General features: G+C 40.7%; 1 protein-coding gene across 2 annotated transcripts; it reads right to left on the bottom strand.

Moving 5' to 3' along the window:
* Positions 1-800: 800 nt before the first annotated feature.
* Positions 801-23771, bottom strand: SMARCA5 (SNF2 related chromatin remodeling ATPase 5). Of its 2 annotated transcripts, XM_077176715.1 has the most exons (24): positions 23383-23771; positions 20982-21056; positions 18626-18792; positions 17921-18021; positions 17174-17274; positions 15024-15203; positions 14522-14677; positions 14274-14405; positions 13937-14005; positions 13453-13562; positions 12388-12614; positions 10821-10942; positions 10580-10732; positions 9202-9338; positions 8599-8743; positions 8094-8213; positions 7750-7860; positions 7092-7205; positions 6351-6473; positions 4981-5113; positions 3902-4020; positions 2569-2781; positions 1993-2103; positions 801-1095 (listed from the first exon to the last, which is right to left on the bottom strand). In XM_077176715.1, exons 1-24 carry the CDS (start codon positions 23524-23526, stop codon positions 1030-1032), a joined length of 3129 nt encoding a protein of 1042 aa, XP_077032830.1. In that variant the 5' UTR covers positions 23527-23771; the 3' UTR covers positions 801-1029. The 2 variants fall into 2 exon arrangements, with proteins under 2 accessions (XP_077032830.1, XP_077032831.1); XM_077176716.1 differs by lacking the exon at positions 2569-2781 and having other exon boundaries at positions 23383-23660.
* Between the last annotated feature and the right edge of the window lie 1112 nt (positions 23772-24883).

The raw sequence follows: 24883 nt of genomic DNA, 5'->3' as shown, positions 1-24883 counted from the left end.
CATCTGGGACTCCTCAGCAAAACTGACTTTTCATAATTTCTGTTTACACAAAGCTGCTGCCTTTTAGATTTGGGTTCTTACCAGGCCAAAACTGAGCAGAGCTTATGAGCATTTGCTCCATTTTGGTTTGTTTGTTTTCTTAGTAGATTCCAAAATTATTCTACGTTAGATGATGGCATCTCAGTCAGATGCCAGATACAGCATCAGGAAGGGACAATGTAGGGATCACTCATGCATGGCACTGTTTGACTGGCTCAGGGCAGAATGAGAGTTGCAAACTACAACTGTGCACAGCTGGAGTCAGCACCAGTTCCTTTCACTCCAGTCACAACCGTCACTGCACTTACCACAGCTGAGTGCATGAGAGAAGGGGTTGTTTCCCACATTTTCCTTGTTCTGTCCTGGTGGTTGCTGGCCAACAGACCCAATTCTGCCATGCTTAGGCCATTCTAATGAAGTGCAGACCTCAGCCTGACTCACCAACCTTTCTTCTGGCTCAGATGTTAAGCAAAAAGTGTTAACAGTTTTGTTCCAATCATTATTCTAAAAGTAAATAACCAGCCTTTCCACAAATTTCAAGGAACTGAATATATTGGTACCATAAGTTCAGTAAAGGTAAAGTCAGAGCCACAAAATTTCCAGAAATAGAGTTTGAGTGGTGGCTGGTACCAAGAAAACACCACTAAACAGTTCTGTTTATCATAATGTTCACAACAACCTAAGATGAAACAAACTGGGGGATGACTAAATAACTATGCATTGAAGTGGAAACAGTAATGAAAAAAAGGCCACAAGAAGCCTTATTAATAAATGAAGACAATTTATTACTTCAAGTGTTAATGGTAAAAAAAATTCAGCACAGCTGTTGCATTTAAAAAAGTGAAACTACAATTAAGTACTATGTTCTAGTTCAATAAACAGATGAACCCAATGTTCTTCAAAACAGTTAAGCATTATACAGTACATCTTATGAAGACCCGTAAATTAAAGAACTACTTCTTAAATTTAGAGATTAAAAAAATTCTGCATTCACAACTTTAGCTTCTTTTTTCTCCCACGCCCATCAGGAGTGCCATCCATTTTGCGCTTCTGTGCCTGCAAGGTAAGATTTTCTAGTAAGTTGTTGTCATACAGAAAGGCTGTGAGCAAGCAATGTGTTTCAAAACAAAGCAGATGGAGAAGATCAACACCCTGGCAGCTTTAAAATATGATAAATTGCAAATGTGGCATTTAGCAAATACGCACATCTTTTCTGTTGTTTTTCATGCTCCAAATCTGGAAGAGCATGATTCACAGAGGTAGAAAGTGTATAAAAACAAGTAAGGATGGTATAAAGCTTCCTATTATGAAAAGGTATTTCTAAATACCCATTTAAATATTCTGTGAACACGTCTAAGAAACTTAATATTCCATCACTATTAACCTTACTGATTTCTGCACATCTGTCAACTAAGTTGTGCTTTTAAGTTTTTGCTTCAACAGCTCAAGGCAACAACCTGAACAAATGGAGGTAGGAAAATAGATAAAGGTGATATTTTATTTACAAAATAGGCCTATTTGCATATTAGCAATACTTTGAATTTAGTCAGCAAAGAGCACTGTCAAGCATTTGTGCTGTTTTCCCAAATCTAGCTCTACAGGCCCATTTGTAAATAGATCTGTGGATGATTTAGCAGATTCTATAAATCAAAATACCAAATACATCCCTGATGTACTTACCAGGGTAAATCTATACAGTGTACCAACCCAGTGATCCAAAACCTAACAAGTTTATCTGCTCCAAAGCATGTGAGCTATACTTAAGAACCTTTTTTCTTCTATTTGACATCCTCAACTGGACTAGCTGAACACTGACATGAACTTTAGGCAGCTTTTAACATTGCTCTCTAAGTTGCTGGTTACAAATAACTTCAGATATCACTTGTCCTAGACACTTGGAAAAATGCTGTTTTCAAGTGAGCTTTTTCACAGAAATGCCTTTTTAAATCTTACTGAAGATGGTTTTGGTCCACGTTTCTTCTTTTCTGCCTTTTCCTTTTCTTCCAGTTCCATGTTTTCTCTTTCAATGAGTGTGATTAAAGTATTACACCTCCTTTGTAGCTCCTGCATTACACAACATATTCAATCAGTACCTTAGGCAGCCACTTAATGTAAAAATCCTCTTAGAATATTAAAAATGCTGGTGAGTAGGTAAGTATTTTGCTGGATCTTGTCAGAATAACAAAGAAACAATTAAATGTTTCATGCTACTTACTTCCTGGCTGGCTTCACAGGGATGGATTTGATTGCAGATGTTTGCTTTGTAAAAGACATTTATATTTAACTCAAATTGGAAAAGCGTACCTTAGAATTTTGAACTTCTCCTCCCATCTGCCATGGCTACATTTGACACCCGTACAGTTGTCAGAAAGTTATTAAGAGGTAAAACCTTGTTCCCATGCACCTACCTCAGTATTTCAGCAGCAATTTAATTAACTTAATTTAATATTGTGATAGGCATTCATGAACAAAAAGGAGCTATATATATATATATATATTTTTTTTTTAGGTAGATATATATATATATACCATTGCAGTTCTGGACTTGAGAAACCAGTCAAATCTGAATTGCGGCGAGTTTCGGATACATTGTCTTAATTCATCATAGACATTTTCTTTATCAAATCCTAGTTTGTGAAGCATACAGATTAGGAAGCGATCCTCCTCTTCGGTGTAATTCTTCCCTTTATTAGTACCATAGGATATTCTTAGTTGGTGGAAAGGGGCTTTATATCTCCCAATCTGAACAAAACAAATAAGACCACATAAAGCTAAGAAATAGGTCAGAATTAGCATGGAAGTCTTTTGTATAAAAGCATTAAATCACACGAAGACAGAAAACTATAACTTTAAGCATCTCCCATGCTAAGTCTTCACAAGAAAATGACTGTAGGTTCAGAACAGTGCATTTATCAAAGCTATCTAAACAGGCAAATTCTGGTTTCGACAATAGACAGCTTTGTCATCTTCTGACTAATGGCAGGCTTTCACTACACTTAAAAACAGGCAAGACTGGTCAGGATTCAAGTGGCAACGATCCTTTTGGACAAAAATCTTCAGGAAGCGGTAAAGTCAGAGTAAGAGTAAAAAGGTACATGACAGCTGGCACGTGGTTTGGCTGCCTTCTGGTTTATTGACTCTGACACTTCTTCCCTAGAAGACAACTAACTCAGCAAACCTGAAGTGGGGAGAAAATTGCGACAAAATGTCTTAATTAACTATAAATCTCTTCACTACCAGCTACTTGGTGAAACACAAACAAGAACAAAAGCTTCCTCTGTTGGATTAGTCTTTTTTAAGTGCTCTCTAATCTCATGTTTCTAACTCCCTCTGTCTTCTGCCATCTCTACCTGTTTCTACTTTACTCCAATTCTCTCCACCTGTTTTCCTATGTTTCTCTCCCCCCCATTGCTCTACCCACCTACCTCTCTCCCTTCTCTTCCTCCATTTCTCTCTCTCCATTCCTCTCCATTTTTCTCTCCATCCCTCTATCTCCCCCATTTCTCCCTCTCTCCATCCCCCTCTCTCCATTTCTCTCTCTCTCTCTTAATTTCAGTTCCACGTGTCCAGAAGGAACTGTGCTCCTCCCCAAGGCCTGTACTATGTGGAGTTACACAGCGCTCTGAACTGTGTGCTGTAATACAGAAGACTGTTACAAACACCAGGGTAGACCATAGCTAAGGGTGTCATCACAGCACTTCCATGGGATGGAAAAGCCATAGGAAGAAATTGCTGAGTGTTATGCAAAGAGGCCACTGTCATGCCCAAGATGTCTTCATACATCAGCAGCACTGGCCAGACAGGGGTCATGCATCTCCCCTCAGTGGCATCAGGAAAAAAAAAGGAAACTGAGCAAACCCACCTTTGTATCAAGAGCCTTTTTTATGCTGATTCGTCTCTGAATTCTAGCTTCTCCTCTTTCAATCTGAGCCATGATCTTCTCTATGTCTTGGAGTTCATTGCATCTTTCCCAGAACACAGCTAAGAAAAGAACAACTTCTTAGTATCTTATCATGCATTGTAAAAGTCAGGGGTTTAACCTTAAAAAAAGGATGTTAGCTGTTCCTTCCTTTTACCAGAGCTTACTGCTGTGTAACAACAGACATGCCTTGAGCTGGTAAGAAACCTTCCCTTCCAGCTACCATGTGCTGCAGTAGTACAAATGCTGTTTTGAAGAGGGTAGATATAGGAATCTTCAGTTTAAGTGAGGTACAATACAGGCCAGTAAGACTTTTGTGTGTCAGTCTCCTCAAAGGAAACAAAGCTTCTTCAAATGAAAACGGATGTAACAGAATACAGTTTTATCAATAGAAGCAAGAGGGCAACTGAGTGCCTGAAGACAAGCAAGTGCCTGAAAGACCATTAGGTGTTTAAATAAGGGGTTTTTGTACAAGATTTTTGCACATTTTCAACTTGCTCTGTACCTTTAGAAATGTAGTGCCAGGACTTTGCAGCTGCACTACAGTGGAAAAAAAATCTCTTCTAATGCGAGGTTAAGACTCAGGTTACCAGTGGTGGCTGTAGGTTCAATCGTGATGTATTTACTGAGTTCTGCTCTTGAGGAGGAGGTAAAGGTTAACTTCTCATTAATGAATACAAGGAAAAGGGAAATCTCTTCAGCTAAGCAGTGTTTCTCAGCATTTCCCTTTGCAAAAATTAATAAGAACTGAAGACAGTGCTGCCCAGTTAGATTCAAGATATAGTGAAATGGCTCAGCAGGAGTTTATGTGTGCATTTTAGTACAGCCTTAGTTGTGCAGGGGGTAATGATGGTAAAAGACAGAGCAGCAGATCCAAAATACATCAATATAATTCTACCCCAAAAATCTTAGAACAGCAGTGTAAGAAATTCTCAGCAGTAGGATGTTACCATGTTCTCAGGCAGTTCAAATGAGCCAAGCAGAGTTAGATACTCTCAGAGCTGAGTACAGAATTAAGTTACCTGAATACTCAATGACTTCCTCTGGGGTTTTTCCTTCGACTTCTCGTGCTATATTTTCAATGTCATCACGGCCCCACTTCTCATTGGCTTTGATGAACTGGTTGAAATCTCTCTTATTCCAGTTAGTGAAGCCCTATACAGCAATCAAGAGGAAACATTGCACAGAGGTTCAGGATTTGTCCATCTCCGAATTTGATTCAACTGGTTTCTTGAAATTGCCTGTAACACTTCCATCATTCCACAGTGTTAAACCTTTTCTTTCTCTGCAGTTTAATTTAGTAGAACTCTTTTTATACTGCAGTCACTGTAGTCTCTCTATTTAAATACTGCAAAATGACTAGCACTAGTTCTTTATTTACCTAGTAATTTCTGGTAAGTTTTCAGCTGAAAAATTAATCCTTCCTCCTAATAGTCTCTCTGTGGGATTACTTTCTAAGAAAAAAAACTTGCTCAAGTGAAAGTAGTGTAATGGCTTTTGTTTTGTCAAAAAGGCCCCCCAAGTGCCTCACAGACACCCTCAGCCATTGCATCATTGCAGTGACCGCTGCATGGTCACTCTCCCTCAGAAGGACTAAAGCCACCTTGTGATGGTGATTTTCAGCAGAGACACAAGTAGCACTGCTGAAGTCATGAGCTAAAGTAGGTTCATTTCATATTACCAGTAGCTTTTACAAGTAGTGGGAAGTAGCAAGTTCTGCCAGCCATGTTGTGATTTAGCCACAGCTTACTGGACTGTACTGATTCCTGACCTCTGTGATTCTGGTGTCTCCACAGTGAGCTGTTCCAGCTCATTACTACGCAAGCAAGAAATCCTGTCCTGTAATTCCGATCCCCTGCCAAAATACAACGTGTAAATAAAATATCCAAATAAGGCATATCAAGCATTCACCTGGTTTTAAATTATTTAAATATACAGGCTTCCTAATTATATACCTATTCAGCTCACACCCTCTTTCAGTAAGGGGAACTATCCACTACCAGATGTGGTTTAGGAAAACTGACTGTTCAGACCCCAAGATTCACTTCCATAAGGGTGTGAAACTGAGGCAGAATATGTGCATTAAATCATGTGGAATGCAGCACACCCAGCTCTGCAGCCATTCTGCAAGGTTTCATGGAAAGACATCACAGTCTATAGTGAATGCCAGACTAGGATTCAGGAGAATCCTTGGTGCACATTCCTCAAAGATATCCTATGACATAGGCCTATGACAAACCTAATGCTGGAAACTCTTTTCAGTCTGAACCAAACTGTGCAGATGTGTTAACTACGGCACATGCCGATCAGTGACCAAGAAATGCTCCCATAATGCTGTGAAACACAAAACAAGCTTTGGCTGATTTCAGTCTCACTGAAGACCTGACAATACCTGGGTTAGAAGTTTCTCTTTTTCTTCCAGTTCTTCATCATTAAGAGGTTCAGCCTCATCAATCTTAAGTTGCTCTTCCTTTTGTGCTTGGGCTGCATTTGGGAGATCAGGATTACGAGGTACCTGAAAGGTTTTGCACTTTGTAAAACTGAATTAATTTTTCACAGATAATTACTAATTGTCACCTTTCTGTTAATATAACCTAATAGTTTCTACAGCTGAACATGATTTTATTTCATTTAAATTACTGTGAAAGGCTGGAAAAGTACTTATTCTCCTACTGTTGCATTAAACTGTTCCATTGCAAGAATTTAGGGAATAACACAGAAGGGACTGGACCTTAAAGATCACCTCTTTTCCAAGCCCCTGCTATGGGCAGGGCCACCTTCTGCTTAGACAAGGATGCTCAAAGGCTCGTCCAACGTGGCCTTGAACACTTCCAAGCAAGTGGAATGTGGGTCATCCACAGCTTCTCTGGGCAAATTGTGCCAGTGCCTCACCACACTCACAGTGAAGAATTTCCTTCCAATATCCAACCCAAACCTGCCCTCTGTCAGTTTAAAGCTGCTCCCTTGTAAAAAGTCCCTTTTCAGCTTTCCTGCAAGCCCCCTCTAGGTACTGAAAGGCTGCAATCAGGTTGCCCCAGAGCCTTTGCTTCTCCAGACTGAACAATCCCAACTCTCAGCCTTTCCTCCTAAGAGAGGTGCTCCAGCCCTCTGGTCAAGGAAATTCTTCAGTTACCTTGTAACCAATTGTTTTCCTGTAGTAGAGAATCTCTTTTTCCAACAGTTCAAACAGGCGAGGAGGAAAGAACTGGAAGTCCTGTACATTTGGCTGTTTTGGAGGCCGTGGAGCCTGAAACACAAAGCTTGCATTTGCTCCCTTTCACATCCAGAATCTGCTTGCTTGTAAGAAGTAATTTAAGTTTATGAGCAAACAAAAAGCATTATTGTTACAAAAATGCACTGTCTTAACTTGGGGGGAAAAAAGTCACACCATGCAAGACACACCAACCACCACAAAGAATTCTAAAAGTAAAAGAGCAGTGAGAGAAGGGGAAGAGAGGTCTTTTGGGAGGAGGAGGAGGTGGCTGGTGAAAAAGTCACACGTGTTTAAAGCATCAATCTTCCACAGGGAAATTTACAGCTGCTTAAATAAGAACTAGAAAAAACTTGATCTTAGCCTCCCTAACGTCTTACAAGTTTCATACTGTTCTTATTTTTTCTCACAGAAGTTTGTCTCAAGTCTTTTGGAAATTTTTTCTAAATTTAGATAGTCCCTCCACTTTATAAAAGTGAACAGAGCAGTTTTTATGACTCAAGACCTATTTGTTGCTTAGAGCTTTAGCCATTTACCATACATATTGAAAAAATTTATTTCTTTTGATTAGTCAACTCACCTTGGGTGCTTTTGGTTCACTGACTCGAAGAGCCTCTCTGAAGTAAGCATCCACAGCATAATTGGCTTTTCTTTCTCTTTTAGGTGGTTCAATCCACTCTGTAAATGCCAACTATAAAAACAAAACCCATCACCCCCAAAACCAAAAATTAAGTCTTGCAAGATCATGAGACCAGCTACAAGTTTTATGTAAAATTAGATCTACATCTACTTCATTATAAGTGTTATAAGTGTTATTTAAACTATTTTCATAGATGACACTGTATTTTACCCAATACCTCTTAAATAAGTATGATTAAAACATGCAATTCAGTGCATTCCTCCAAAAGAAACTTAAAACATTACCTTCTGTTTTTCTCTGTAGTCTTCCCCTTCAAAATTATACACGCTAGATTCAGTATCCATAGTAAAATTCCTAAGGGAGCTTTCACCCATCTTTGAAAGTTTTTCGTTCATTTCCGCAGTCTTGGACAGGGGATACAGAAAAGAATAGTAGCCATTTGGATGGTACTTCATTATTTAACATCTCATTCCCAGATAGAACGGGAGCCATTTTGGAAGGCACGTCATTATTAAACACCTCATTCCAGAAAGGAGCCACTCTGAAAGGTACTTCATTTTAAAACATCCCATTGCCAGAAAGAAGAGGAGCCATTCTAGAAGGTACTTGACTATAAAACATCTTATTGACAACATCAGAAAAAACAGACACGATTGAGTAACACAAAAACCCTCTACAGCAAAAACCCCTTTTCTCTCCAGCTTGGAACCAAGTTATCATCCAGAGACTCACTATCTTGCCATCACATTTAAATCTACAGGTGAGCTTCCCCTTTTCAAACCTTCTCACCTTCTTTGCCCCTCTTTCCAAAATGTGATCAATATCTTCATCTGTAATCTCACTATCCTTTGAAGCAAACACGTGTGTTGCTCCATGTCTGATCATTTGCAGCATTTCATCCTTTCCAAGTTTATTCAGGTTTTGATCCACCAATCTTCCTAAAGATAAAAATGCTTGAGGATAGCAACTCACTAAAGAGTTTATGTTATGGAAGGAGCAATACAGGATTTTCTCCCCCTTATATTTCCACATACAAGCTACATATTACTGATTCCAAGCAAGTCAACTAAGGTTACCTTACTTTTCTCTGTCTATTAGAAAAAGGAAAGGCATTCATTTAAATTTAAAGTGAAAGAAGAAACTGAGTGCTTTAAAAAGACAAATCTGACTATATCCCACTAGGCAGGTAAGCAAAAAGTTAGTGAGGAAATGCCTACTCCTACAGTAAAACAAATTTCCAAGTGGATGAGGCCTTTGCACATGAACTCCCTTCAGAGTTCAGATGAGGCAAAAGCAACACTCCCACTGGTTCTTACTGGCTGATTGCACCATGATTTACAATGGGAGAAGAAGGGAATTTCATCCTAGATCCGAAGTGCCTTCATATAATACTTGCCTTGCTGGATGACTATGGAATCCAGGCGCAGTTTCATTTCTGCACGCTCCACTATCCTTTCCTCCACGGTATTGTCTGTAATAAACCTGAACACACGGACAGTCTTGGTCTGCCCAATTCTGTGCGCTCGATCCTGCCCAAAACAGTAACAAAAAAGTCAGCACTTGCCTTCCAGCATGACTACATAATGAGGTTTAAGATTTTCATTATTTACAGCACACAAATTTACAAAACAGAACAGCACAGGTTACTAAAATGTTTACAGCTATCCATGGCTACCCAAGATATTACATTTTTATCTACATTGCAGGTTTGGGGTTTTTTTTTTCAATAACACTGACAGTGAGTGTGTCTCTATGTGTCATAGCTAAAAAACAGCAGGATTTGGGGTTTTTCATTAAATCACACAGAGGAGAAGATTTGGATGCTTCTGACCTTAAGCAACCTTCTGTAGAATCAAAGCATGAAGAAATCATCTCTCTGCTGACCAAAAGCTGCCTTTCTCAAAATCCTTCAGTAGTGCCATGAATAGTTCAAGAAAAATACAATACCCTGCCTCTCCTGACTAGTGAAACATGAACCACTGTGAGAATCAGTATTCTCAACACACACCTGTAGTGGGAGCTGGTACTGCCTCATTTGAGCTATTAGACACCAGTTCCATCATTCTTTTGAAGTGATTTTTGCTAGAGTACTTGAGACCCACAGGTTAACTGAAATAATTTAAGATATTTCCAAGACTTGTCTCTGAAAGGCCTCATTTGTCAAAAAAAAAGCAAAACAAAACAACCAAAAATCCACTGGCAGTTTTTAGATAGCTTTGCTTTCTTAGGTGGTGACTAATGTCCTTGACATGTATCCAGGATGGAGATGCATCCACATCCACTTAAAAAAACCCCTAAGGATAGTTACTAAAATGAGATCCTTTAGTTACCATCACCATAAAAGCAGCTTTTGAAAAGTTTAATTCAACTTTTCTTTATCTCATTTTCAAGATAGCAGGAAAAACAGTGAAAACACATTCACCTCCACTCCCCACAACAGTAAAGCTTTAGCTTTATAGTTCTGGGATTACCAACCTAGATTTAATTCATTTTTACTTACTCAAATAGGCTATTTGCATTAAACAATACTATGAGGTGTAGCACACACCCAGCATTTCCCACTACATAAAACACTGTATAACCCAAATGTGACTGAGGACTAATGGTTCCACACAGTGGAAGCTGCACTTGAACTGAAAATTAGTCTTACAAATCCTGCTCCTGTGCTAAAATGGGAAAATACCAGTTTATTTTGGAAGTACACATTTCTAGCAAAGTACTGTGAGAAAAAGAAAAAAAAAAACCTCATAATTTCCATCTGGAATCTTACCATAGCCTGGAGATCTACTTGTGGATTCCAGTCTGAATCATAGAGAATTACAACATCAGCAGTAGCCAGATTGATTCCAAGACCTCCTGCTCGTGTACTCAACATGAACACAAATTTTGAGCTGTCAGGATCATTGAATGCATTAATGGAAGCCTAAATCAATGAAAAGAATGTATCAGTTAAACAAAATGTTTTACAAGTAGTATTTTTACATAAATACAATCCCTGAAGTTGTAAATACCTGTCGTTCATTGTGAGGAGTTTGTCCATCCAGTCTGCAATATTCGTAATTTCTCCACATACAGTAATCTTCCAAAATATCTAGAACTCTTGTCATCTGACTGAAGATTAGAACCCTTGAGCCTGTTTGGGTAAAAAGGTTTCTTATGCTTTCACCAAAATGTAAGATTAAACAAACTCTCCAAGTCTGCACTACCAGAAAAGGAAGGAGGGCAATTCCATGTACTAAGAAGAAAAGTCGTTTGAATTTCAGACCCAAACTACAATGCAGGGCTGCAGCTGCTGCTGCCACAGCACATCCATGCCATAGGACACGTTTGTCTTACCCTGATATGTCACTGTCTAATTAATGGCTGGCTTCTTTTCATTTTGTGTTGTACTCCTCAAGAAAAAGTTCCCAGACATGGCAGAGTTAGATGGTAACACAAATATAAAAACATTATCAAGTATAAATAATAAAATTTTGAAGTATTTGATTGTTTTGGATTTAAGATCTCTAGAAATAAAGTGAATTCTTCTTAAGTACTTGTCAGTTTACTTACCTGCCAAGAACAACTTAAATAAAAAAAAAAAAGAAAAGGTTCAGTACTTTATGCATATACACTCAACCATTTCCAGTCTACTGGAGAAATTTAAGTAAAACACAGGATATAACAAAGTTTCTACTTCCTTTTCTCCTTTGGACTCAAGGGTTAATACTGAACTCTCTTGTTTAAGATACTAATTTGATTTGAGACCAGTCCAGTATTAATTACAACACCTCATCAATAAACTTGATATCAGGAAGAAACCAAGATCAAAAAAGCACAGTAACCACTGAATTGCTTGGTTTTCAGTCTTGAGTTATACAGTCACAGCTGCCTGGATGATACCTAGATACAAAGTACAGTTTACTTCTATACTACAGAAGGTTGAGGTTTGGACGTGGTTTTGTTTATCTGCAAAGTGTCCCCACTCACAAACCTGCATCCAACTTCTTCAGCAAAGTTACTACTGTAAGCATACTCAAAAAATAGTGAGCTAAAAATTTATTCCAGTGTCAAAAACTCTGTTGCAAGTGACTTTTACAGTAATCCATTTCAAAGCTCAAATAACTTTAAAACAACTCATGAGTTCCCCCATGTCTGAGTGTTTATAGAATACACAGAAAAACCTCAGGTACTGTTCAAAATCACATCCAGCAAGAAAGACCAACATTTCACACAGGATTTGACTTGAGCTATGTATGAGGACTCTGAATCTGAAATGGTCCTTCATGGCAAATCAAAGGCGTGGCTAAAATACTACATAATTATATTTCAGATAGCTAAGAAAACTATGAAAGAAAATCTAAAGCCCCAATCAAATCATGTTTTTATGGTGTGAACTTAGCTGGGATGAAAAATTGGGAAAAAAAAAAGAAATCAAAACACTTCAACACAAAAAGCCATAATGGACTATTGATCCAAGCTGGTATCATACTAGAAACCAACAGTAATCCTGGCTAAAGTCCGCTGGCTTTTGCTCAGAATACACAAAAACATTACTGAACCAAAAAACTCTCAAAACCCCAGAAAGGAGATGCATACCTTGTTCTTTCAACTTAGGCAGCAATTTGTCTAGAACTACCATCTTGCCACTGTTAGTGACCAAATGCATGTCTGTTGTGTAAGGTGGGCCAGGCTCTGCTCCATCAAAGAGGTACGGGTGATTGCAGCATTTCCGCAGCTGCATCAGGATGTTCAGCAGTCTCATCTTGTCCAGCTTCCCAGCTGAGTTCAGGATATCTATATCCTTCATCAGGATTCGGGTATACCTACAGCACAGCAGGAAAGAAAAAAACCCTTCTGTTCACTCTAAAATGAAGTCTAAAATGAAGGTGGGGCATGATTTACAAGCTGCATCTTTTACTGGTGCAGGGGGAGGAGGAGCAAAGGTTTGAATACATGTAAGCCAGGAAAAGCCTGTGGGAGACAGAACCTGCCCTCAGCATCATGGCAGCCATGGGACATGGTTTGGGTGTCATTCTTTTGCCTCTGGGCAAGTCAGAAATGTAGCACAGACTCACAGAATCGATTGTGTTGCAAGAGAACTCTGAGATCATCAGTTCCAACCTTAGGCTAAACACCACCATCCACTGGGTGCCACATCCAGCTGTTTCCTCAATACCTCCAGAGATGGTGAATCCACCACCTGTCTGAGCAGTCTATTCCAATGCTTGACAACCCTTTCCATTAAGAGATTCCTCCTGATGTTTGACCTGAACCTCCCTTGGTGTAGTTTGAGGCCATTTCTTCTTGTTCTGTTGCCTGGGAGAAGAGGCTGATGACCCCCTCGGCTGCACCCTCCCGTCCAGGAGTCGTGCAGAGCAAAAAGGTTCCTCCTGAAACCTCCTCTCCTTTAAGCAAGAAGTTAAGCAAGTTTTCATAAGTCTTTAGGCTATAAATACTGTCTAAAGCTCACCCTACCCTTCATTTAATCAGGTAAATCTCCCTGACATGCATGGTTCTGTCATAGTAGTGTCAGAAAGAAACAGGAATAAACTGGGAGTATACCAGAGAGAATAAATTGAGTTCTACACAACCTCCAAGTCACAGACAGCACATTCCTTCTGAGCCTGAACCACAGCCCAGTCAAGCACATGCATTAATTACCATTCTCGCTGCATTTTGCTGAGGCCCACATAAATTTTAACTTCCTTCTTTGGAGGCAAGCTTTTCTCCACATCAGCCTTGATGCGACGGAGAAGGAATGGTCGTAGCACCTGAAAGAGGTTCACCATTAAATGCATTTTGGAAACTGAAACACTGATCAGGTCAATGGATGAAGCAAAGAGCAGATATTCTCTATCACAGATACATGATCTAGTGTTAGACAATCTGAAAAAAAAAAAGCAACCTATATGGAGAAATTATTTGCTATACATAGGATATACATGTGCTTTATTTGAAAGACTCAAAGATTAGGTCAAAATGATCTTTGACATGGTTCTGTGTCCTTGGACTTAATTTTGCTTGACTGAAAATTTGTGGAATAATCTCTCTCATCCTAATAGTCTATCATAGGAAGCATGAGAAGAACTGTTTGGGATTTAACTTAGGTAAATGTAACCCTTGTATAAAAGGCAAAAGGACTCACCATATGAAGGCGCTCCACCAGTTTTTGATCCCCTAGACAGTTGTTGGTATCAAACCACGAATCAAAATCCTGTATCAACAAAATCATTGGTTTATAAGAGGCTTCCTTTCAAGGTACAATAGCATCACAATGGTGAACAAATACAACTCTCATATGGCCAGGAAGTAAAAGAACAAATTACCTTATTTGGCCTATTTTATGAAAAGCTTTATAACAAACATTTCCAACTCAATCTATCACTTATCAGTAACTGACACCACTAACTATACATATCCAGGTCTACTTTCAAATTGGGAAAACCAGCAAAATTAATTTGATTCAGAAACAAAAGACTTACTTCAGCTGAGTTAAAGACATCTGGCAAAAGGAAGTTGAGAAGTGCCCAGAGTTCATGTAAATTGTTCTGAAGTGGAGTTCCAGTTAATAGCAGTCGGTTGGTAGTCTTGAATTCCCTTACAATTTCTGATAACTGAAGGACAGTGAGACATGACCAAATATCAAACATATATATTTAAACATTACTAGTCCCTACACCACCACCTAAATAACCCACACAGATCTCCTGTTTAGTTTAAAACAAATTACCTTTGATTTTTCATTTTTAATCCTGTGGGCCTCATCTATAACAAGGTATCTCCAGTTGAACTTTTTGAATACTGACTTCTCTTTGATAAGCATTTCATATGATGTTACACAGACATCCCATTCTCCAGGCAGCAACACATCTCTCACAAAGGCAGCCTAGGTAACAAGGTGACAGCTGGTAACTGAGGCTTTGTCAAATTTAAAGCAAAAAAACCACAGCAGCACTGTTACAATTTTCCTATTTTAAGTCTCATGAAGGCAGTGTCTTGTCTTCATAAAAAGAGACTGCAAATCTTTGAACGAGAAATTATGAACATAAAGTGATGAAGCATTATCTGGGCAACACACATATGAATTCTAAGCTGGTTAACCTCCAAGTAGGCAGCACTGTAGGTCTTAAACCACTACAAATCCAAGTAATGTCCCTCCCCAGGAAGCCAAGGGAAAGGACTGCTGGATTTACACAGGAACACACAGGAAAAACTACCACATCCAAACTTACTCGCTGGTCTTTGTCACCAATCAAACAAACTGCTCGAAGGGTTGGTACCCATCTCTTGAATTCATTCATCCAGTTCTGCAGAGTGGACTTAGGAACTAACACCATGTGAGGTCCAGGAATGTTTCTGTAGTGTTTCATATAGCCAAGAAGAGAAATTGTTTGCAGTGTCTTCCCAAGACCCTGTAAGACACATTAATGTGTTAGAAAAAAGAAAACCTCTCAGAAAACAACTTTGAAAATGAAAACCCAAGACTGAGCTCTGAGCTCAGCATGGAAGGCACAGAAGCGTGAATGAATGAGGGAGCTACAAAAAGGGTATCAAAACATTGGTTAGGGAAAGCTTGCAGGGCTTCCCCCATTTCATAACAACAAAGTAGCAAAAGTATCACTTTGAAACCTTGGATTAAGAAGTTAGAATTTTGCCTTACCTTTCAAGTAAGACAACGTGTTAAAAGTAAAAGGAAACATTATTTCCTAAAACTTTATTTTGTAGACTATGGCGTACTCAGGTTATTTAGAGGTCAAACTTTAAAAATTTGACTTAGGTATTCTCTTAAACTTGACATAAAAGTGAATAAATTAAGAACCCTTAGGAATTTTTAATTTATTCAATTACTTAAGTATTAATATTAATAACACTGTCACCACAATATTATATATTGTCATATATGCTGTCATATTTTGTATAGATTATGTTATTAATGCTTCATAATCGTAAATATGTTCTAAATAATTTTTAAAAGGAGGCTTCCACAGGCCAGAAATGACATCAGGTCCTGTGAGGTAAGAGCCAAACAAGTGTTAAAAACTGCATATCTCAAAGAAGAAAACAAATACTGAAAGTCTGGTAGAACACGGTATCTTCAACATATAATTTTAACTAAAAGAAAACTGAGGAAGAACTGAAAAAACCAGATCATTCCTATACTTTAAGTAATTCAAAAATATGATTCAAATGCATGGGAATTAAAAACCCCAAATGCCATCAGCACAAGTAATTTGTTTCTAAAATTCAAGTCTCTGTCTTCAAAAAAACCAAAATGCATCAGGTACAGGAAGTGGAAAAGTGTTTATAGGCGGTGTCAGATGTGTTAATAACTTCAAAAAAATTAATACATAAGAAAAAACAACAAAAATTTTAATAATAATATTTAATATCTTTAACACAAAATGGATATTGGAATACCACAAATCCAAGGACTCATAAAGCCTCTGAGGTGTTTTTGTTAACACAGCCCTCTCCACTTAGCCAAAAAAATCATCTATTCATAAGCATGTATGTTTAAAAAGACCTTGATGTATTTAAAAGTGAAGCATGTTACTAAACAGTAATTTAAACTCTTTTGATTCTAACTTATCTTTAAGTTTTATTACACCGAAATTACAAGATACAGGAAATGCAATACACTGAAATGAATTAGATTTTAGAGTTTTGTTTCTTCTTTTCTACTCCTTATGAGAAAGAGATACATCTCAAATTATTAAGGGGACAAAAACACCTGCCTTTGAAACTACTACAACTTCTTCTGCATTCATCCCTTATCTTTTGGGGAAAAGGAATAAAAACCACACAATTGGCCAGTGCCAACTGAAATGCCCATGGTCATGATGTATGAGAAATTTTAACACAGCTGCCTAGGTACATCTATCTTTGCATCATTTTTTCAAGAAAATTCCCCCTGCTGTAGCTGTTCTGTGGATATCAGTCCATAGAGGACACTCATATCCTGATATCTACACATGGCCCTAACAACAGGAAGTGTTTCCACATTTGATGCTCTTTTCATAAATGACACTCTCCTCACAAGGGCAGCTGAAGAATACCACAACAAAACACCTGCAATTTAGAAAGAAAACAAAGGACATGCCATTCTGTGGAACAAGTCCCCTCCACCAACTTCATGTTCCTAAAGACTGAAGAATTCCCTTTCCATATTTTTGAAACCTGCCTGCATGATTTATTTGAATTAAAATATCTTTGACACTTTCAAAATTATTGACTTTAAACACAGTAGAAAAATAAGACTGGCAAACTATATATTGCATTTTGTGTTATTAAATCTCCCATATATATACACACACTGATGGACTAAAATGGCATTGTACTGCATGTGTTCTTAAGTGATCCTAAACACAGGCTCTGTGCATACCATTTCATCTGCCAGGATGCCATTGATGCCATTTTCATACAGAGAAATGAGCCAGTTCAGTCCTCGGATCTGGTAATCACGCAGCTTTCCCCATTTCACATCTAAAAGACATCAAAGAATAGATTAAAAGATAGACAAAAACTTGGGAAAGAACTTTACCACCTGCTGGCTGCTAACTGACAGTGATTACCAAAGCTGCAGAACAAACTCAGGTAATAAATTCATGTAATAAATTCAAGGACAATGCAGAGTGGAGACAGCAACATATTAATTTTGTTTCTGCAAGTTGCTGCAACAGCTTTGTTTTCTACAAGGACCTAAAGCACATAGGAATTCTAAATCTATCATCACTGTCAAAATGAGAACACAGTCAAACCTTAAAACAACAGAATACTGAATACCATTAAATGAATTGGAAGCTGTTAGGTGCTTTATATCAGAATATAGATTACATACGTAAAAATAATAAGATGACAAACTTAAAAACTCTTTCTTATGAACTGAAACACAGTAACTGGATTTCTAAGGGACAAGACTCACTGGACCATCTTTCTGGACCAGAACGAAAATAAGCAGTTCCTCAATAATACATTTTGTACCATTAGCTCAGTGCTCAGTTCCTCCCTCTCCTGTCCCACCAAATTATTTCACTCTCCTTGGAGACTATGCAAACCAAATTCATTTTAAACATTTTGGAAAAAAAAGAACGGGGCAAAAAAAAAAAAGAAAAAAAAGAAGGAAACACACATGATGGAGATTCTTCAAATCGAGTGCAGACATTTGTTGTCTTGGAGCTTTCTGTCAACAGCTCCTCATCCTCTTCCTGCTCTGTTCTACGGTGCCGATAGCTGGAAAAGTCCAAGAATGTAGTAAGTTTTTGGACAAATTTAAAAGACATCAAGTTGCTGCAAAATTAAATCTCATGTAAACTAATGTGTATATTGCAATACAGAATGCAAACACTCAAAGAAATTTCTGGCAACATTCTTCCCTAGAATTCATGTTCAGCAGGCTCAAATACCAGCCCAAAGTGACTGGACAGGGATTAATGTGTGCATCAGTAGTGGCCTTTGAGACAGGGAACAACAATGCATTTAAGTTCTGCTGCACCTGCCAAACACTGCAGCCACACAAGCTGCAATGAAGGCAATACAAATTTCTAGACTTAGAATTTTTAAGCTGCCTGCAAGGTGTTGCATAGTGATGCTCTCCATGAGCTCTTACAATTTAAAACCATGACTGCCTTACTTTTCTGCCCCTGCTTTTCTTCATGCTGGAAAGCATCAACACAAATCTCTTGTAACTCCTTGAATTCTTAAGCAATTGTCAACTTACAGATGGGCAGTTGAAAAAAAAAGGCACACCCACAGACACAGGACAAAAGCTTAGCAAGTTCAACTTCCACTTTTAAAGTACAATAAAGTCTTATTTATAGTACGTGTCATCACTCACTCGCCAGCTGACAGTAAATTCTGTTTCTCATCCTTCTTTATTCGTGGACGTCCAGGTTTCATTTTTAAAGGTGAAGTTGGAGTTTTCTGAGCAGCAGGCTGAATGAAATGAGCAAAGAGCTCAGTCTGCTTCAAGAGATACTCAAATCTGTTTGCTCTGTCTGTTTGCTGGTGACAAAGGAAAATTAAATGGAACAAGTGAGACATTCCAGTATGTATTAATGCAAAAGAAAAAACAAACAAATATTTTTCCATATAGATTCACATTACTTTATACACATCACTACAACACCAAAGAAGAGATGAGTAACATCAATATACCTGCTGCTGACAGATTGAATACTCTTTTGTGGGGCCAAGGCTCATCTTTGCTACGCAGCAAGATCCAAGCTGTGAGAGACACCTGTGGCCAATCTGACTTTGGCACAAAGATTGCCCAAGTCTCACTAGATAAGGCCAGACTCCCTTTAACAGCTTTATTCAATCAAAAGTGATAGTCCCACTCCCAAGAAATTTTCCCCCACACATCACACACAGGATTCTTCATTGTACTAATTCATTTCTAACCAAACTGGCAACAGCTGCTCCCTGCTGCACTGATGACCTGCCTGCTCAGCGAGATACAGCACCTCCCTGTGCTGCCAGATAAGCAACAGAGCTGGCATCAAAGGGGACAGTGAGGACAGAACAACTCATAGCCACAAGCCAGAACATCTGTTTCAGTAGCAGAGACCTTAGATATGCTCAGCCTAACTCATCAGGCTGCCCCTTTGATAGGAGTTGCTGTTTCAGCTGCGCAAGGAATATTACAGCAGACAATATTGGTATCAGAAAGGTTCAGCTTCGTTGAGACGGGCTCCATTTGGCATCAACACGCCCTGCCAATGCTACACCAAAACTCTGGACAGACAAACAGGCCAAAAGCAGCTGCAAGGCCAACAGTAACCACTGTGACATGCTGCCACAGCATAACCTGGTATTTAGCAACTTGCAGCACAGCTACAGGAAGTCAGTTTTCTTAGTAAAAAGGAACATATGTTCCAGGCTTCTCCAAGAGCAATGGCAGCTCTCTGAGTGTTTTCCTTCTTAGTGTGAGCAGATCCTGCACTATGGAAGAGACAGGAAGACAAACTATTAGAGTGTAAAGAGACCACAAAGAGACCTCCATGTACCACAGAGGACTCAGACTCACTCTCAGGGTATTTTAAGCTTGAATGACACAGCTACAATCCACATCCACTATATTGCAGTTTTCCTGTCTATTCTTCATAGGTTTTGTTTCTTTACTTTGTAAGTTTCTGAGGTTTAAACTAGGTAAGATCTCACTACCATCCAAATTGCTGACCCTTTTTCTTTTTTTAAACTGGCTGTACAAAACAGAAGTAGAAGAGATGCAGACTGCATTGCAGAAGGTTCCTCATTCTAAAATTTAAGTAAGGAATCTTCTGCAAGTTTTGGCCCTGCACACACATCCCCACACTTGCTTTCACTGCACTTGAGGATGTTCTTTTAAGGGACTAACAAACATCATCTATGTCTTTAAGACAGCACACAGAAAAGAACAGGCTGTACTCTGCAACCCTGAGCTATCCTTATACCAACAGAGACACTCTACCCATTTTCTTTTTCAATGCATCTCTAAAACACAATTGCCCTTGTTACTGTGTCTGTCTAGAAATTAAGGAGACAATTCCAAGTTCACTTCCTCCAGTGTGCCACAAAGTAGCACAAAGAAATATGCACAAGATGATGGGGATATTTTCAGTGGAAAGAAGAAGTAACACAGGAAGCAGCAAATTTTAAAAAGCAGTTTCACTTTCCTATGAAGAAATTTCACATGGAGTCGCAAATTACAAACAGGAAAAAGGCAAACAGGGAGCAACCAAAAAAGAAACTGCACTGAGATGGTAAAGAATGGGCAACTCCATCTCTTACATTATAAAAATTATGAAAAAAAACCCAAAAACAATGAAAATAACAAATTTTCTCCTTTCTAACCTGTGAAGCACAGAATCAGCACCCATCTTCAAAAACTTGAAGACTCTAATTAAACCTTCACAAAGAGATTCCTAGAGAATCTTTCCATTTCTGACTGAGAAGCTGAATGCTCAACTCTTCATAATCCCCCCTGCCCACAGGATGGACTGCTCTACAGGTAACTTTAAAATGCTGGAAAGGAGAATGGTCCCAGGAGTGTTTTTCCGCATATTTTTTGTTTCAAGTTACTTAAATATTTTTTAATACCTAGACAAATCTTTATAAAATCCATTTAAGATATTTCAAACAATATTATTTTACTTTTTTAAAATAAGTGCATAAGTACTGAACAGCTGTACACAGTCCCAGATATTACATACCATTTTCTCTTCATATGTAGGATCTGTTTCCTGGATTTCTTTTTGCTTTGCCAAAGACGCATCATCAAAAGACTCCTAAGATGAAAAAAAGAATTAAGAAGAAATATTTCTGAAAAAGGGAAGATAGCCATCTAAAGGAGAACAAGTTTGTCTCACATTGTAACAAAGCAGCAAAAGCTGGCTGTAGCACCTGATGGTGGACAGACAGTAGTCAGCTCTCTATTATTTCCTATACAATTACCTGGAGACGGATCAAGATCCCTGCCACAGGGTGAGGGACAGAGCTGATCCCTAACCTGATTTAGCTCCATCATTAAAGCATCACATCCATGTGAATGAGGGAGACAGCTGTGGTCCAGGAGATCAGCATGCCACTTCTAGGGTGCTGAGCCAACCCCTGCTGAAGCTGGCTCTGAGGTGGACTGTCAAAGTACCAGCTCCAGGCCTGAAGTGAGGGTGATTTCAAGGTTTTTGCCAGATTACCCCAATCCCTCATCCCTCTGTATTAAAGGAACAAATCTAAAGAAGAATCCACACTGCACTTTTGTCCTGAAAGCTGAGGAGGAGTTTATGAAACTGTGTTTTTCTCCTATGTAGTTTAATAAATTAAATAATGTTTATCACCCACGGTACCACTAACAACAGTACAACCAGCTGGCTGGGAGAGGGCAGTCCTCCCTCATTCCCTTCCTGCCAAATCCTTAACATACTGCCTTCAATTACCAATTCTTTTGGATCAAGGCTTTTTTATCCTTGTCTCTTCTGTCATTAGGTTAACACTTTCACATCATCTCCCATATGCATTTTCATCTTCTGTTGTTAAAACTAAAAGCAGTGAGATGATCCTTCCCTGATAAACAATGCTAAGGTAACATATTACAAAATAACTCTTGAAAGGGTGAGAAAATGAAACAAACGAGATGCTTTCAAGTGTTTATTAACCATCTGTTTATCTGAGCCAAGTAAGAATGGGGCTAAATTCAATCTTTACTGGCAAATACAGAACAAAGGAACAGGAAAAGTAAGAAACAGATGAAACAAAGGCTGGCAAGAAACAGGATGTTTGTCAGTGGGTATTTCCTCTGGCAGGTAAAGCATGTGGAAACAGAAAAATCCTAGCACAAATGTTTAATTCACTAGTCAAAATATAAAGAATTGAGCATAAGAAATTATGGCTAAAGCTCTTCTGAAGTCACAACCAAATCCTCTTATCCCTCACCGGTCCGAGCAAACGCCCAGCGAGCACAAGCAGAGAGAGGACCGTTGGAACTTCTGCTCGCAATTCCCCTTTCTCCCACAATGCCCAACCTGGGAAGCACAGCGGCAGAGCAGCACGGCCATCCGAGCGCAGCATCTGCTGCACACATGACAAAACCTTGCAATTTAGCTGGAGACCGGGGAAAGGCAGTCCTTCAAACGCTCACGGCTCCAAGGCATTCCAACTCCAAACTTCACTGTATGCCAGGAAATCCCTTCCCAAGGTAAAAAAGGAATGGACTTGGCAAGCACAGAGAGCCCTCGCACACAAGCGCCGCGAGAGCACGCGTTTCTCAGGCTGCACACGCTAAACTCCAGCCTGGAATTGCCCTATTTCCACAGGTTCGAGCAAGATTTATTTCCCACAGTACTTTGGCAACTTGTTCATCCGAAAAACATGGCATTTGCAAATTTATTTAGAACAAGTAGGCTGAACAGCCCAGCGTGACTCAGGGTACAAAACACCCAGCGCTAAAAGCAGGACCGACCAGTTTCCTGCTATCATTAAAGAAACAACGCTGCGATAGAATTAGCATCTCCAGGCAATCACTTCCAACCCCTTGAAATTTCTGGAATATATGCACCTGTTGCCAAAACAACCCCCCCCCCACAACCCTCACACCGTCTTCCTCCCCCTCAAAAGAAAAAAAAAATAGAAAAAAGTTTTGAAGCACTTCAGCAGACAAGCATCCCTCACGCTTTTTAGACGCCGGGCTGGCTCGCCGCTGGAGCAGGAAGTGCACAGGCTGGGCAGGGTCTCGGGGCGGCAGGAGCAGACAGAAAGGCTGCGGGTGCGCGGGGGGCTCCTGCCGCCCGCTTTAGACAACAAACAAGCGGCGTGACCCGGCCGCAGGGCTCCCGTCCCCGTGTCCCAGCGCCAGGATGAGCGGGACTCTCAGGGCCCCTGCGCGGCGGGGAGGGGGCGCCGAGGGACGGGACGCCCCCAGACACCCCCACCCCGCCGGGCCGCGCTCCCGGCGAGAGGGAGGGCAGAAGGGAGGGCGGCGGGACAGGAGCGCGGCCTGGCTTTGCCAGGTGCGGCCCCGCGGCCGCTCCTCCATTGTCTCCCGCGGCCCCACGCGGCCGGGGTGTCCCACCTGCCGCCGGGGGAGCGGCGGGACCCCGCCGGGCCAAGCCGACTCACCTCCATCTTGATGTCGCCCCCGGCCAGGCCGGCGGCGCAAGGCGGCCCCGTCCCCGCGGCCTCGCTGGTGTTGGCGCCCGGTGGCAGCGGCGGCGCAGGCGGCTCGTCCGGCTGCGGCGGCAGCGGCGGCTGCCCGGCGGACATGATCCCAGCCGTGAGGAAACGGCGCTCCGCCGAGGCTCGGGCTGGCGTCCGGCGGGCTGCACGCCGCGGGCAGGCGCGGGCGAAAACCGGGATCCCGGCAGAGGAGGAGGAGGAGGAAGAGGCGGCGGCCTGCGGTTCCCGGAGCGCGGCCGGCGGACGGAGCGAGGCCCGGCCCGGCCCGTCCCGGCGGGAGCCGCCAAGCAGCGCGCAAGCCGCGCCGCGAGCCCGCGCTCGCGAGACTTCCTCCCCCCGCGCGGCGGGGACGGCGGGCAGCGAGAAGCGCGCGGCGCCGCCGCCGGTGGGGGCGCTGTGGCCGGGAGCTCCCGGGACGGAGCGCCCTGGGATCTGCCGGGATCCCACCGAGGCGGCGGGGCCGCTGAGGCCGGGCAGGCAGCGGAAGTCGTCTCTGTAACCGCGGAGTCCTCACCTCCCCGAGATTTAGGGCTGTACAGGCAACATCGGGTCAAATCTGGGCAGGCATCAGGTTCCATACCCTGAGTAAGATCACAGCATATTCCGAGCTGGAAGGGACGCACAAGGATCATCGAGTCCAGCTCCTGGCCCTGCACAGGACATGCCCAGGGGTCACACCCTGTGCCTGTCAGCATTGTCCAAATGCTTCTTGACCACAATGCTACTGTGACCACTTTCCTGGGGAGCCTGTTCCAGTGCAGGCCCAGCCTCCCAATGGGGGAATGATTTTTCCTGAATCCAACCTGTGAAAAATGCGTATTATATGATTGGCTTTTCGCAAATATTAAAATGAATATTGTATGTGTTATGTTAGAACAACATAACATTAAAATAGAAACGATGTGATGGAAAATACTTTTCTAACTAGCTCAAGGAATGGATAAGATAATCAAGAAATACTTCACACAGAAATAACAGTAACAAGACGCTAAAATCCCAAAGAGAAGAATTACTGCCTCCTTATCGGGAAGAACCAGGCTTCTTCTACCTCCTTTCAGACTGCACGGAGCCAAACCATGATTTACAAGATGAAGGGGGGGGGTTGACAATAAACAGAAATTGTTTGAAAGGAATGTTCCTAGTTTGAAAGGAATGTTTGCATCAGGTATGAGATATAGGAATATGCAACAGGCTCTTGCTGTTAAGGGTTAATCCTTTGTTAGCGGACATGGTTTTTGAGGAAAGCATCTGAATGTTTGTCATTTTTTTCTTTTTTATTGTCCTTTATTGTTCTGATTGTCCAAATTCTTATTGCTGTAATTTGCATTATTTTTATAACCATTTTATTACTATTAAACTTTTAAAAATTTTAAACCAAGTGATTGGCGTTTTTCACAAACCTAAACTTCCCCAACACAACTTGAGGCCGTTCCCTCGGGATCCT

Source organism: Agelaius phoeniceus, chromosome 4, assembly GCF_051311805.1.
Source record: "Agelaius phoeniceus isolate bAgePho1 chromosome 4, bAgePho1.hap1, whole genome shotgun sequence".
NCBI lineage: Eukaryota > Metazoa > Chordata > Aves > Passeriformes > Icteridae > Agelaius > Agelaius phoeniceus.
This window is presented reverse-complemented; position numbering and strand designations above follow the sequence as displayed.